General features: G+C 36.9%; 2 protein-coding genes across 2 annotated transcripts; both read left to right on the top strand.

Moving 5' to 3' along the window:
• Positions 1-462: 462 nt before the first annotated feature.
• LOC307006989 (uncharacterized protein) lies at positions 463-1,621 on the top strand (the record flags this gene model as incomplete). The annotated part of the gene is made up of 3 exons (XM_079628540.1): positions 463-547; positions 797-934; positions 1,025-1,621. The coding sequence occupies 3 exons, from the start codon at positions 463-465 to the stop codon at positions 1,612-1,614; spliced, it is 813 nt and encodes a 270-aa protein (XP_079484666.1). The 3' UTR covers positions 1,615-1,621.
• Positions 1,622-2,859: 1,238 nt separating this feature from the next.
• frs3 (fibroblast growth factor receptor substrate 3) lies at positions 2,860-14,223 on the top strand. The gene is made up of 8 exons (XM_079627833.1): positions 2,860-3,190; positions 5,013-5,137; positions 5,275-5,363; positions 5,528-5,714; positions 6,609-6,770; positions 7,046-7,167; positions 8,013-8,924; positions 9,515-14,223. The coding sequence occupies exons 3-8, from the start codon at positions 5,298-5,300 to the stop codon at positions 9,941-9,943; spliced, it is 1,878 nt and encodes a 625-aa protein (XP_079483959.1). The 5' UTR covers positions 2,860-3,190; positions 5,013-5,137; positions 5,275-5,297; the 3' UTR covers positions 9,944-14,223.
• Positions 14,224-15,489: the final 1,266 nt, after the last annotated feature.

Below are 15,489 nucleotides of genomic sequence, written 5' to 3'. Positions count from 1 at the left end.
GGCCTAAACAAACTTTTTTCTATTTCACTTTCATAATTTCATTAATTTTCACTTCTACAATAATATGCTACGTGTCTTCTTTAAAACAAGACCAACCGTAGGTCTATATTCCAAAGCATTCTTGAATTACAATGCAAAAAAAGGGGTGACAGTAAAAAGGGGTTCATTTTGGCAGTGATGGCTGCAAAAATGAATTCCTTTTATTGTCTATATATCTAATCTATATATGGTGCAACTGCATTTTTTGGTTGTATTTAACTGTACATAATCTCCTGCCACTGCAAGAATTACATAAAGCCACTTTGATTTTGCAGCCGTTTAACCTTTATGACATCATAAAGGGAATTCTCATACTTCTTTTAAACATACTAACAGCAGGTGAAAGTACTGAGGGCTTATTTTGCTGCTAACAATCAAAATGAGTTGAACACATTTGAGTAATTGTTGCATGACTACTTTTCAATGAATTCCTTTGACTGTTCCCCGTCCGGGCTGGAGGATGAGCAGTCTTCTTACATTCCACCACCTCAAATAGGCCTGAATAATGGTAAGAGAACATGATTTCTCACTTAAAGTGGTTGATTTAAAGTTAAACCAAACAAATTATCGAGCATAACCTTTAAACCAGCTATTTTTGACGGGGGGGAAACAATAATTTAAATTTTCAATACATTTTACAGTATATGAATTATGATTATAATGACATTATTGAATAATAGTTCTTCATACAACATCAGTTAAATCTGATTTAAATATTTTTGCTTGTTACATTAAATTACATTGTGTCATTTTTAAGGACCCCCCAAGACCCAAAATGACTTCATGGCACCTCCATCTCCACCCTCACTACAGGATTACAGAGATGAGGAGGAATATACGTCCCTTCCAAGATCTGATGCCATTGAGACCCATTGTGGTGTTATCACACCTGAAAGTAATTTCCTATTACATTAAAATCACACCAATGTTGCAGTTTATCAATATAGAGGTGATAGAGATATTTTCTTATGCTTTTTATGTTTAGATTTGATCTGGGATCCTCCGAATCTTAAGGAGCTTGGTCCAATGAAATTGGTAGGTGTTTACAACCTTCCACCAGCCTTCTGGCCTGCCAGCTTAAAGGATAGTTTGAAGAATCTTGGCATTGATGTGGATGGGACAAACAGAGCTGATGACAGCAGCAACATAAAGAATCCATCCTCCATTGAGGACCTTCTTGAGAATTTGAATTCCTCGACACCTTCTCATCATGCAAATGAGGATATTTTTGACATATTAGACCTCTCTGTTGATGAATACTATGGACAGACTGCCATCACAGAGCAGGGAGAGGACAAGCACGAGCTGTCTCTCAGCCCTGGTGTCATGGAAGCAGCAGCCACTGATTCTGAGGAACTTCTGTCTTATTTCACAGGCTCAAGAAAGAGAAAGAGGGCTATTTACTCTGGCAATGAGTTCTCTACTGCTGCTGCCGAAAGTTTTGAGATGCATGATGATTTTGAGCTCTTTGAGCCTCCACAGTCAAAGCCTCGCCTGGACTCTTCTGAGACTGTTGAAGATGTTCTCTCTCTTTGTCATGCCATCTCCGACGAAAGCACTGCTTTTTACGATTAAAGCAATGTCTGTGGCCATCATCTGTGGATTTTGAAATTCAAAAATGTCATATCTGCTACTCAGTATAAAATGAGCTAGATGAAAATCAAAGGGTAGCATATCACATTTCGGTAACACTACAATAAGGTCTCATTTGTTACAATTATTTAATGCATTAGCTAGCATAATAATGAGCTATATATATATATATTATTTTTTTTTTGCAGCATTTAGCCTTGTGGGCAGCGCTCCAACATGGTAGCATGGCTGTGCTTTTTTTTAAAAAAAAAAAAAAAATTTTTATGATCTGAGGTTGAAAAGTATAAACTATAAGATTGACAGACATTTCTGGGCCTGCTTTCTAAATAAATATATATATTTTTAAATGTCAGAAAATATACTTTAGATATTTGACCTTTCTGTTCAAATAAAAAAATGTGTATATATATATATATATATATGTTTTATATATATATATATATATATATATATATATATATATATATATATATGTTTTATATATATATATATATATATATATAGGCCTATATATATAATATATATATTTAATGTTTTAATATTTTAGAATAATAATTAAGTTACAGTAACACAAAATATCTGAGAATCTGATTTTTTTTTTTTTTTAAAGGTCAGATACTCAACCTTTTGAATGAAAATGTATATTTTGTGTAGGTTATATAGAGAAATCCACCAAAAATTGTATTAAAAAATCCATAAAAATACATACAGTATTTTTTTATATATATATATTTTAGAAAACGGTTTCTTGTGTAGGCCTATTCAAGGTGCAATGAAAATATTTTAGTACTTCTTACTTGATGGTAAAAACACACAAAATATATTTTTGTAGAAAATAGTAGGCCTATGTGTTTTGCAAAAATGTATGCATACAAATATATAGTCTCTAAAAACGTAATGTGTTTTAATCTATATGGGGGAAAAAAATCTATTTTTATCACCTGCAGTAGATTTTCACACACCTCATCCAAATGGCCCTGAGATTTTTTTTCCCTGTAGCTAATTTTTTATTCTTCTTCAATAAACTATCGGACAGTTGATAAACTAAGTAGGTATATTGGACAGTTACAAACCATTCAGAAATGAAAGTTTGAACCATTTCTCTAATCGAAAAACACCTGTTTGACAGAATGCCGAACGTATTAAACAAATTCAATAAGAATTTGATATGTCTGTCTTAAATGACAGCAAGGTGGATTTAAATAGAGCTGCTGCCAACACGTCATCGTGTGATGCTCAAACACATCTTCTGGTCCTCCAGCATATTCTACCTTCTTGTCGCTCCAGCAGCCCTCGTTGTCTGCCTGAACTCTCACCCTGGTGGTCGGGAAATGTCAAAGAGAGGCCCGTGCCGCAGCAAGGGGGCGTTACGGGGGAAAAAACAATTGCCTTTATTGTTATATTTTCACGCAGTTCTCTTTTTCTTAGTCTTACCACTAGAATAAGCATCAAAACGACCACCACGCCGACCGCCAAGTCCGATGGTGTAGCATCCACCGTGGACTGCTGTTCGCATCCTTCATCTGTCTCGTCTCGTATCGCAATCATTGCCAAACATGTGAGTAGCAACCGCAGCTGAATTGTTCTGCAGTAGCCTAAACGTGTTTTGATGCTGCTGGTACAGCGCGAGCTCTATCGCATCCTGCTCTCATTCATCTCGTTAGTTTGCGTGAATGTGCTGTGTTTGATACACATATTACTAGCATCCAGCTGCAAACGGTAAGTGGTCGTGTAACACTAACGTTGATACAAAGGCTGGGACTTAGCGAGCGAGCCATCTCCACGAACGCCGCAAGTGTTGCTTTTACTGGTTCGACTTCTACTTTGCTTTTCTGTCTTAGCATTTAAAAAGCTAGTCCTGCAGATTTGTGCAGCAGTTCTACGCTCTTTACGACTGTTTTGGCGGTGATGTGCTACAAGACGTTCAAGTTGCATCTGTTTGTCACTAAGTGTCTATTAGGAGGACCTGCTGCACGAGATCTGGATGTACGAATCTGGTTTATTGCATAAACAACAGACAAAAAAACACAATTTTCCAGGTGCCAAACGCGTCTGGTCCTGTATGATAGAGCTCAGAGAATCAAACGTGGATTTTAGGTTCGACTGTGCAAATTACTGTGAGGCACGAGACATTGTGTGGCCTGATGTTATGATGAACTGACATGCTCATATATACTGACTTATCAGTATACAAAAAGAGATGAAATATGAAATGCATTATCTCCACGCCTATACCTTTTATTGCATTGCACAGTTTCTTTTTCTGTGTACTGTATGGCACTAATAGTCTAGGGTTATGTGGAAAGCAACTTTATGACTGGGCCTTCATGTGCTGGACAAACTTTAGTAATGAGTTGCACATGAATTCAACTGAAGGGCCTGGCACACATTTAAAATTCTGTCATTTTCCAGCATTAAGCTTTTTGCATGTAATAATGCATGCTTCATTTTATTGGAAGAAGTTATGGTGTTTTAAATGCTCATGATGCTATATTGACCAGTGTGAGCATTGGATTTGTATTTTTGAGTCATGTTAATGTTGATATTAATATTAATAATAATATTATAAAACACAGAGCAAATATAATTAAACAAGTTTTATTTTAGCGTTACTTGCAGACATTTTTTGGTTTTTAATTGATGGACATAAATATTTAGTTATAGTGTTTAATTTTAAATGATCATCACATTTAGTCAAGGTTTGTGTTTAAAACTAAGCAAGTGCATGTTACTCTTGCATATTTTAAAAACACTAAACATGTTTACTGATAGTAGTTAGTGATCATTCCAAACTTACAGAAAGCAATGACACCTGTTGGAATTTTGCCTATGGGTTTATATTATAATAATGCATCATTATTATATTATAATAATGCATTATTACAGCTACAGGGGAAACACAGTAACACAACAATGCATAAACATGGTACTCTGTATTTGGGCAGTGTGGGTTTGGATAGACTCATCGACCCAAATCTCAACTTAGTTTTCGTGGTGGGATCACACAATCAAAAGTTGCATTTTTACATACCACCAATATCATAATTTTTTATGACATTAAATTGGACTGACACAGAACTAATAACTTTTTTGCTGTGTTTGAAGCCACCTGAAATACAAGATGTGGTTATCATTTATTAGCCATATTTTTTAAGGATCAGTGCACATCTTATAGGCTGAACGTGAAACCAAACCAGCAAGCTGCTTTTCTCTTGAGAATAAGATTCCCAGTAAAGTAATTACGTTTTATTTCTCCAGTGGGAGTCAGAGGAGACAGATAAACTTCATTCCCTGTGTCTTAATCACAGCAGTTCTTGAAAAAGAGGACGGTATACTCTGAGGATTGTACGTCAAGTCTTTTCTTTTTCTCTGCTTCATAGGAGAAATGAAATATTTGTGCACTGGGCTTGGATGCTCTTACAAGCACACCCCACTTCCGCCATGACACCCAGCAGAGGATTCTGGGATTGACGCAAGCATCACTCCCACTAATGGCCTGGACCAGGTGAGCATGCATAAGTGTACTTTTTGTCATTTCTTTATGCATAAATAACGAATTATAAATGTCATGCTTATTTAACTTCTAGCTGACTCCATATATTTCTAGCAATAGCTTACCCGTTTGTTTTGTCCCTGTTAAAGGTTTCAGCTGGCCTGCTGAAGCTATGGGGAGCTGCTGGAGTTGTCTATACAGAGACACTATCCAAGACAACCATCTCAACAAATTCAAGGTGCTTTTCACAAGACACCTGTGTATTCACACTTTCTGATAGAAACAAACCTTTTAAAAAAGTACTGTGGTGGTAAATATTTGAAGTGCAACATTTGAGAACAGCTGCTAAGTTCGCCTAGTAGAGCATCATTTGGATCAGGGATAACTGGTAATGTTTGACAGGTGACTAATGTGGACGATGAGGGAAATGAGTTGGGCTCAGGAACCATGGAGCTCACCCAGACAGAGCTCATTCTGCACACACGCAAACGTGACGCCATCCGGTGGCCATACCTTTGCCTGCGGCGATATGGTTACGATTCCAACCTCTTCTCTTTCGAGAGTGGCCGTCGTTGTCAGACAGGACAAGGTGAGAGGATTCTTACCTCTACAGATGTAAGACTGAATTGTGTGTGTAAAGCACAGTCTCGGAACCCCTTACATTTGTTCATAGGTACAAATATAGAGTACATTAATACCCACACACTTTTTCAGTGGCGTTGGTTCCGGAAGAATTTTTCCATTTCTTTTTGCCACCAAGACAACCAGCTATGTGAAACACAATGTTACAAAGTTGTATTTGAAGGACAAAAAAGTATTTGAAAATCGGACAAAAAGACAAATGTACAAGACTGTACTCAATGGCTTTAATTTAAAGTTGTTGATTAAATCAATATAAACAATATATTCTAGGTTTATTGCAAAATATGCATATAAATAATGAAGTATTTTAATGTAATTTGGAGTGCTTCATGGAGGCTCTTCTGGCATGATTTGCTTGTTACGACTGATTGGTGGAATATTTATACAGCATCATGGGTAATGTACTTTTGCACAATAAATGTAGCTGTTAAACACAATTATTGTAAAAATAAGTTAAAATAATGTCTGTTGAAGCATATACAATTGAATAACAACCTCTGAGCTCACAGTAGGTCTATCGTGATCTATAAAGGTTTGTAAATTATTGTTAAAAATCAATTTCCTTATGGAGAAAATGAATGAGTTTTTACTTCTGGAACCTGACTGTTGCACTTTGTTTGGGGGGTGGTTGGTTTGGGTATTTAATTTAATGGGCATACTAGTTAAATTAATTTGTGTTATTGTTAAATTCAGTTCAATTTAATGCTGTCATCCTAATTTAGATGTTTTGGGTGCCAATATATTTTTGCGCCTTCCCCCATGCATAAAAGTGACACTCCACCTATGCATTTACTATTTTTCTTGCTTTCTTTTCTTCTTTTATTCATGTATGTTTTGACAGGGATATTTGCATTCAAGTGCTCTCGTGCAGAAGAGATCTTCAACCTGCTGCAGGAGTTAATGCAGTGTAACAGCATCAATGTGGTGGAAGAGCCTATGATCATGACCCGGCCCGGGCATGCGCCAGAGATGGACATGCCTCGAACTCCACAGACACCCAATAGTGAGCTGGAATATATACACACTTGAACAAACAGGGATTCATATGTACATGTGAATTAATTTTAATGTCACATCAATGGTATGGCTTTTTTTATCGGTAGAAAAAGTGCATGCACATTTGAACACCTAGCCACCTGTATTTACATATCTCTCCATTCATTAAATGTCTCTCACAACTTTATTTGTATGTCTTGCTCATAATCAACAGAACTTTTATAGGAGGGATACCTAAATATCACCTGCTTAAGTGTACTGTGCTTTGTTCTGTTTGTGTAGCCCCTGCGTTCCCGATGCAGGGTTTTCCTAATGGATACCCAGGATACCCAATCAGTGCAGACTCATCACAGCCCTCTCTCACCAACGACCTCAGACACAGCCTCATGGGACTGGATGACCAAGTGAGAACAAACACCTGCCTGTGCACATATACAGAAGCCACAAAAAGTACCTGGACGCACAAGCAGCACCGATTAGCCACAACATACCAAACCAAACAAATAATGCTAGAACTTGTCTCCAAAAATAAGCTGATTTTGCAATGGGAAAGGTCACCCAAAAATTATAATTTTATTATAATTTACTCACCCTTATGTCGATCCATACCTGTATGACTTTTTCTTCTGCGGAACAATTTTTGTGGAATTTTTTTAATTATGTTTCAAATGTTTTTGTCATTTTGGGTCCAAAATAACGTTGGACCAACATGAGAGTACATGATGATAGAATTGTAATTTTTGGATGAACTAACCCTTAATCAATTCATCTCAAAAAATTATTTTAGTGGATGCATGAGGTCACGTCTCCTCAAGTTCACACAGGGGTTCTAGCAGAATAACCACAGATTCAAGTTAATAACATTAACTGTGTTTCACAAACATTTAAAACCTCATAGCTTATAATAAGTGATTTTTTTTCACTTGAAAAATGTGTTTGTTCTATTTTATAAATGCCTCTTTATTTGATGTTGATTTATCTTCTAATGCACTGATAATTCATGCATTTATAAGTTTGGCTTAAATAGAAATAAAAAAACGTACTATTGAGGCTTTTGTACATTTGAATAATAATAAAACTTACTTTGGTTGAAATTAATTAGGTGATCAAAATTGACAAATACAGATAATGTGCATCACACACTTTTTTCAGGTGTTAAAATATCCATACTGTAACACTTAGCCCAGGCAATTATTGTGCAGCAAGTCACTTAAATAGCAACTAACGAAACTTTCTCGCTTGTTTTCAGACTCATACATATGTGAATACAGTAGGAATGGAAACTGACCTCTCGAGCCGCCACTGTGTCCACTCCCTGCCCGAAGTGCGGCCCACCACCTACCCGGAAACCTCAACTACCACCACCATACGTGGGGGCCCGGTCCCGGGCCAGCCCAGCTTGCACTGCTGCCCTCTGGACGACCCTCACAAAGACCCTCAGGTCTTCCTCCAGCCTGGAGCCCAGGAGGTGAAGTTTATGTTGGGTCCGACACCAGCACAGCGCCACCTGATGGAGAGAGACAGAGACCGTCACGTCACTCACCCGCTTCGAGCACCAGATGGCAGCTCTGAAACAGAAGGAGAGGAGACTCCTTCCGTACACATGTGCAACACACACTCCTATCACCATTGCCATCATCTAATGCACCGACACCCGAGCATGGAACCTTGCTCAGAAAGCCAGCTGACGTATGAGAATATCAACGGACTCCGAGGGGCACGTAGGCAAAGGCTAAGTCCGAGCACTGTGTCCCAATCTCAGTCTTTGGGCTCCAGTAGCAGTAGTAGCACCACCGGTGATTCCCGCACACACACACATCCGCACTCCCTCCCGCTGACGCACACGCACGCTTCCTCACTGCCTCCGCAGGGATATGGCTGTGACCGGGGAATGGGGGTTGGTGGTCATCGGCGCACTGCATTGCTCAACTATGAAAACCTTCCTTCGCTCCCCCCGGTTTGGGAATACCGTGCGCTTCAGCGTGATGAAGAAGAGGATCAGGATGAAGACGAGGATGAGGATGAGTATGAGGAGGAAGAGGAAGAAGAATATGATGAGTACGAGTATTCTGAAGGGCCCGCAACCCCAAACGGATATCATCAGGAGAGTGGCGGAGGGATTCATCGCGATGCTCTGCAGAACTATGTCAACACTGAACAGGTGTGTAAACAAAAGCACAAGCAAATACATGTTGCTTGTGAGAATATGCCAAATCTAATTACATATCAGGGAACTGCAAAATGGGGATTTTCAGGCATGGAAACTCATGCAAATTAGATCAATTTCATAAATATAAAAAAATATATAACATGTATAACAATGGTCTATAACAATATACTGTATATTATAGTTATGTTTAGCTCATACGTCAACAAAAGCACAAGCAAGTAAATGTATGGAATATGCCAAATCTAATTCCAGGGAAATATCAAGGAATTGTAAAGTCTGGAAAAGTCATATACAAATTTCAATCAAATATAGTAAAATTGAAAATTAAATGTATATATAAAATATAAAAAAGATAATATGAATATAAAAAAGGTCACATGAAAGTCAAGAACATTTATGTAGTGATGATATACTTTAATATTTATGCTCAACTAAAATAATTGAATTGGCCAGGTATTGCTCTTTGAGAGTTGAATCTGTATAAAAGGAGTTTTCCAAAATCTAGAAAAGTCCTTAGTCAAAAAGTGTGGGATCCCTGTGACTAGTAACACTGAAATGTACTTGCATGCAAACTCTAACAGCTACCGCCTACAACACGTCTTCGTCACGCTTGCCATCCCCACCCTCACCCACCTGAGAGGGCCAACCGGGTTTTTAACTTCGACTTCAGACGTCAGCGAGCAGGACGTGGCAGCGCCACCTGCGAGCAGCATAGCCGTCACCCGCCGCCTCCTCCTTCTCGCCAGCTCAACTACATCCAGGTGGACCTGGAGGGTGAGCCCTCTGGTTGCTCGGGACATGGAGGAGGGGCTCCTGTACCACAGAGACCTCCTCCCCTCAAACGTGGCATGGCAGCCGCCGCAGCGGCTCCGTCTTCCCGTCGTGGAGAATGCTACGCCGTGATTGACCTAAAGAAGACAGCAGCCATGTCCAACCTACAGAAGGCTCTCCCTCGGGATGACGGCACCTCACGGAAGACACGCCACAACAGCACCGACTTGCCTCTGTGAGAGGGGGATAAAGGGATAGAGAGAGTTACAGGTATGCCAGGAATAAAAATGAGGGAAAATGTTCAGGAAAGAGAGTTTTGGTGGTATTTTCCTCCCACCATTATCGTGAAGCGATATTTTCTCATTCTCTACACTCATACCAACTGCTGCTTGATGAAATAGTAACTGTTGAGCCAAGCACTGAGCTTTTTTTTCTCACATTTTGTGTGGGAAGGTTAGGAGATGATAGTGAACTACTTATCATATGGTTATTATATGGTTTTTGGTAGCTGTCTGGCCTTTGGGCCAAAGAATTGGGTTCAGAAATATTTGATTCAGGAAACTATCTGCAGTGAAGTGTCTTAATCCTTTATTTTTAGTTATTTTTATGTTATTTGTCATTTTATGGATTGATGGTTATTTAAAGGGATACTTCACCCAAAAATGAAAGACAGCAACCTGCTAGATAACAAGAATATATATATTTTGAGTGTTATAAGGATGAATCATTTTTGGGTGAACTATTCATTTACTTTTCAGTATAGGCAGCATAGTATTTTGACACTTGAGCAGAAAAGGACTTGAAACCACCACAAGTATTTCATTATCACATGTAAGATAATTCTATAATTATCAAAATAGATCAAGTTTTCAACTAACTGAACATTCTTCATCATGATAAAGATACTCTAGCAGTTTCTCTCATGTTGTCTGTTTCAGTTCCCGTATAGCTACGTGGTGGCTGCAACAAGGATAAAGAGAGCGAATTGTTCCGTATTTGAATGCCTCTTGACTCTTCTATCTTCAGGAATTGATTTGATCAATTCAGTTTGCACTTATCTTTCTTAAATTGTAACTGAGCCTCTCCTAATTTCATAATTCCCACTAAGGCATGGTAAAATAAAGTTTACCCAATTAAAAGTAATTATTCAGAATGTGATCTATAGTCTTTATGGGTTCTTGGTGGTTTTGAGATTAAGAGTTTTTTGAAGTGCTCTATTTTTAGTGCTGAAATCCAGACTTTGGCCCAGCAAAATCATAGAAAGGGAGGCTAATTCTGATCCAAAATGAGCTTATTTTGTTGAGTATCTGCTCAAGCTTAAGCTATAAGCACCATTGCTAGTCCTTTTTTATTTAGCTATATCCGTCTCTTTTCCTATTAGAATGCGGTCAGTTATTTTTGTTTTTCACTCTCCCCAAAATTGAGTCCTTAGCAGTCATTTGCATTGAAAAATAAAGTAAATCAATATTTTCAATTATAAAAAAAGGGTATTTGTAGATAGTTCAAGCAGAAAGTAAAATACAATAAAAACGACTATTCTCATGTCCCTAAAGTGATAAAATAGAGAACCTGAGAGTGACAATTTTCTGTGAATTCAAGAGTGTATTTATGTACATCTATGTTTTGTAAAGCTATGTAAAGCACCATATGCATATTCAGAGGTAAGAATGTTAATTATTTTTTTATATCTTAAAAAATATCATGCCAGGAATCATGAGGCAAAACATATTTATTTAATTTAGAATTATTTATCTAGCTCGCTGTCTGTCAATTTATTTATTCATTTATTTATTTGAATTATTCGTACAAGTAGATGTTGTTAGATTAGTCATTTTCGAGATACCAAAGGTGGTATGGGAGACCACAGAATCAACCTTGGTATTATTTAATGTCTTTTTTAAACTGCAGTTTCATGTTGAATAATAACTGTATTTGAACATATTGTGCCAAAAATATAATATCACTGAACTATGTGCCATTGGTAAATGTTGAATTTTAGGGCTAACAATCAGCAACATGTAAGACATAAATGCAGCTGTTCCTTACAATTACATCATGATCAGTTCAGGACTTTATAATGTTTTGTCTACAAGTACACTAAAAAAAAAATGACACAAATGTCAGTATATTCCCAGTGAAATCCCATTGTATCTATCCAAATTAGTTAAAAGTGATATTTTATAGCATTATTAACATTACTGCTGTTTTTCATTGGAATTTCATAAATCAACTATTTTTATAACACAGTTGGTGTTCTAAAATGGACATACATCTTTTTTTCTTTTTCAGTTTTAGCATTCGCTGTCTTATGGTTGTTAACGCAGCCCTAAAAATGAATTTATTTCTCACCAACAATACTGATGTAGCTATACATTGCTGAAGTTATGAAAATTTTCATAGGGACCTCCAAGAGCTGAGGTTTTTATCTTACTTGCTTGGCATGGACATAGACCTAGTTTTTCAAAATCTCACTGGCAGCCATATTGTTCTGAGTGCAGGGCTTTGTGGGCCTGACTTATTGTGGATTATTAGCAAAAAGTTGATCATTACTGAGAACAAAAATTATATCATGTGAGAAACCAACATCACGGTAGATTTAAATGTTCTGTGAGAAGCCATAATTGAAAGGAAATATTTTAAGGGTCAGGTACAGTTATCTTGTTTCTTAACGAAAATGTTTAGAGTACTAAATGTGATTTATTTTTTTATCACCAAAATGTTTCTAATTTAAAACTATTTAAACAAATGAAAATAATTGATTTAAAAATAATACGCTACATCATTATGACGTTTTTATTTCAAGAGCCTTGCCGTTCAATACAATATTGCTGCCAAATAGGAAATCCAAATAAAATCAACATATTACACTCACAATCACAATTACATAGACTTATTATGTACTTTAAGAATGCGATGATGAACTATTTGGACACTTTTAGACACTTTTCAGAGGATCAATCTAGTTTTTAACATCTATATTTTATTATTGTGGTATGATAAACATTTTGCAATAACAGCTAATGGAGTCATATCAGAATTTGTTTGAGTTGTTCAAGAACATTTTCTGTGATACAAGTCACAGCTGTGTCTGTGTGCATTCAGAAAGGACTGGATCAGCAGTAGGTTTACTGTCTTTCTCAGGCCTCATCTTGATAAACATGCGCTATATGTGTATTTAAACCAGGCTTGAGGGGAAAACAAATCTAGTCATCTTGTCTGTAGGTGTGGGATCATAGAGAACTTGATTGTGCCATAAGTGATTTTCATCCACTCTTTGAAAATAACGTGTAGCTATAGTGGAATTTTAAAGGTACAGTAGCACTACTAACTAGAATCCTGTGTTGACTTTGATTGCGTGGGGCCGCTTTGGAGTGTAAATGCTTGTTTTGTTGGTTGCTTGGTTGGTTTTTGTTTTTATACCTTCCATGCACATCATTATTTTCATTCATTATCAGGGGAAATCAGCACTTGAGTTACATGTTAGACCCAGGTTAATTGCACTAAAATTGCAATGGGGTGAGCAATCATCTGAAAGTACTGTAAATCCCTGTGTGAAATCCTGATTTTTCAAAATTTACCAAGAAGTGCAATGACTGAATGTGCTTATTGACCTAAATGGGAAATAGTTTAAACCTTTGTTTCCATGAAAACAACATTGGACCTCTTAGTTATGGAATACCACCACTCATTGAGTGATCATAATTAAGTTTCTCATCTAAACCTGGGATGGTATTCCACTTGAAGAGGGTTTTGCAGTGACCTTATCGAATGACCTGTCCTATTGGCGGTAGACTTACATTGTCATAATAAAGCTTAGGCGAAGCTCAATGACTGTGATGTACTGTACATTAATGTGAATGTGTCTCAAATGTGTCCGAGTTAGAGAGAGAGAAAGAGCTGCCCATGCATGGACTCTGTACCGGAGACTGCATTTCTGAAGCTCCTCAAACTGTTTCGCTCTCAAACGGTCTTACTCTCTGTATGAATGTACCACACAGAGATGGACTTGTAAAATGCTCAGATGAGGTGATTTACACTCAATGTTTCTATCCTCCCTGATGAAAAGATGTGTTAATGTTAATGTTTCGTCTCAAGAATTCCGATTTCAATTCGATTTTTTTGATTGTTTCTTTATATACAGTATTTACATTTTCTTGTAAGTATGTAATTCTGTGTATGTACATAACATATATGGGTATGCAGTTGCAGTCAGCTTCTCCTGTGTTTGTTTGTGTTGGCGCAACAAGACACTATACTTTTGCCACAGCCATTTGTAGAAAGAGCAACGCCTTGACAGTCATTCCATTAGATGGACATTGCAGTCTCTATAAACAGATTGGAGATCTCCTATAGTCTGTTGATGTTGCAGTCACAACCCTTCCCCATTCTTACAATGCAAAGCAGGCATGCCCCATGTTGAATGTTATTTTCAGTCATATAAACTTTTGAAGAGAAAGGCTTGTATAATAAAAATGAATGTGATTAAATGTAATGTCAACATTAAAACTGGAAATATCATAAAGTGTTACATGCTTGAATGTCTGAGAACAAGATGGATAGCTCTTGAAAGAAACAAATTGTGAACATTGTGTACTGTACTTTTCCTTTGTCAACTGTCTGCTTAATCCACTAGATGGCAGCTTAGGCTGCATTATAAGAGCTTGTAAAAAGAAGAAACAAAGAAATGAAAGATTTTAAGATGTATAAATCTGGTTTACACGTGGGATCACATTTTGCGCATAAAAAAGTAGGATTTTGCAAAAATTTGCAAGGGAAATAGTAAATCCAAATAAAATGGAAATTAAAAACACTTAACAGCGATATTTATCCTACATGTAGCTTTCTTTAAAAACAAACAGACAGTAACTTTACATATAGCCTAATTAAATCATCCGTGCCGGCACGGCCAGCTTTATGGTTTCATTTTTATTTTTTATTTTAAATGCATTTGGTTTATCCTAATTTGTGTTCATCATAATCATTAAACTAATTATAAGATTTTAAAAACTGCCCAAAATAATAAACACATTAACAAGTGCTACTACGTTAATTCTCACTCTCGTTTATTTAACTCTGAAATAATATCAGACCGGGCCCTCTAGTCTTGTGACTTTTCGACGGTGATGATCATCATTTCAAGGTACATCTCTAAGCTGGTCTAACGTCTTGTATTCTTATTGCTGACTCTGTGTGTGCCTGTTTTAATTTGAAAAAATTATGTAGTCACTAGTCAGTCAGTCGATATGGGAGTTGACTCCGAAATCGGTTACTGTTACTGGCTCAGATATAATTGATAACACATTAAAGTTAATAATTCTTCTTGGGAAGTTTCATAAAGCTAAAGTAATGTCTATAACACCCTCCTTTAATTTGTTTTGTAAAGATCTTAAAATATTCCATTACTCATTGAATTCAATCACTAGAAATAAGAAATGCAGAAAAATATCTCTTTTGTTGAAAAAAATAATTTGTAGAATTTAATGCTTTACTCTGTATAAGGTAAGATCTGTTATAGGCCTAGCCTACGTTTTCCCCAATCTCTGTTGGTATTATGTTTGATTTTAAATGGCATTGTAAACTTTCAAAGTTGAATAAAAAAAAAGACTGCGAAATCGGAGTTGACTCCGGAAAAACCATAGCCTAGGCTAGGCCTACTGTCTATGGGAAAGAAAGAAAAATCGAAGAAACCACACAAACAGCGCCTAGCACCAGCGCATAGATAGCAACCACGTGGCAACCATCCATAGTAACCCCAACTAATCATTGTGGCTCCATAGTTTAAAGA

Source organism: Phoxinus phoxinus (assembly GCF_949152265.1).
Source record: "Phoxinus phoxinus genome assembly, chromosome: 11".
Lineage (NCBI taxonomy): Eukaryota > Metazoa > Chordata > Actinopteri > Cypriniformes > Leuciscidae > Phoxinus > Phoxinus phoxinus.
The sequence above is the reverse complement of the archived record's forward strand: the minus strand, read 5'-3'. Positions and strand labels throughout refer to the sequence as shown.

What these genes read in the sequence shown, in the direction of transcription:
- frs3 (XM_079627833.1), top strand. Translation starts at nt 5,298, where the DNA reads ATGGGGAGCTGCTGGAGTTGTCTATACAGAGACACTATCCAAGACAAC. An exon ending in ACCATCTCAACAAATTCAAG is followed by an intron (nt 5,364 to 5,527) that starts GTGCTTTTCACA and finishes AATGTTTGACAG; the next exon opens with GTGACTAATGTGGACGATGA. An exon ending in ACTATGTCAACACTGAACAG is followed by an intron (nt 8,925 to 9,514) that starts GTGTGTAAACAA and finishes AAACTCTAACAG; the next exon opens with CTACCGCCTACAACACGTCT.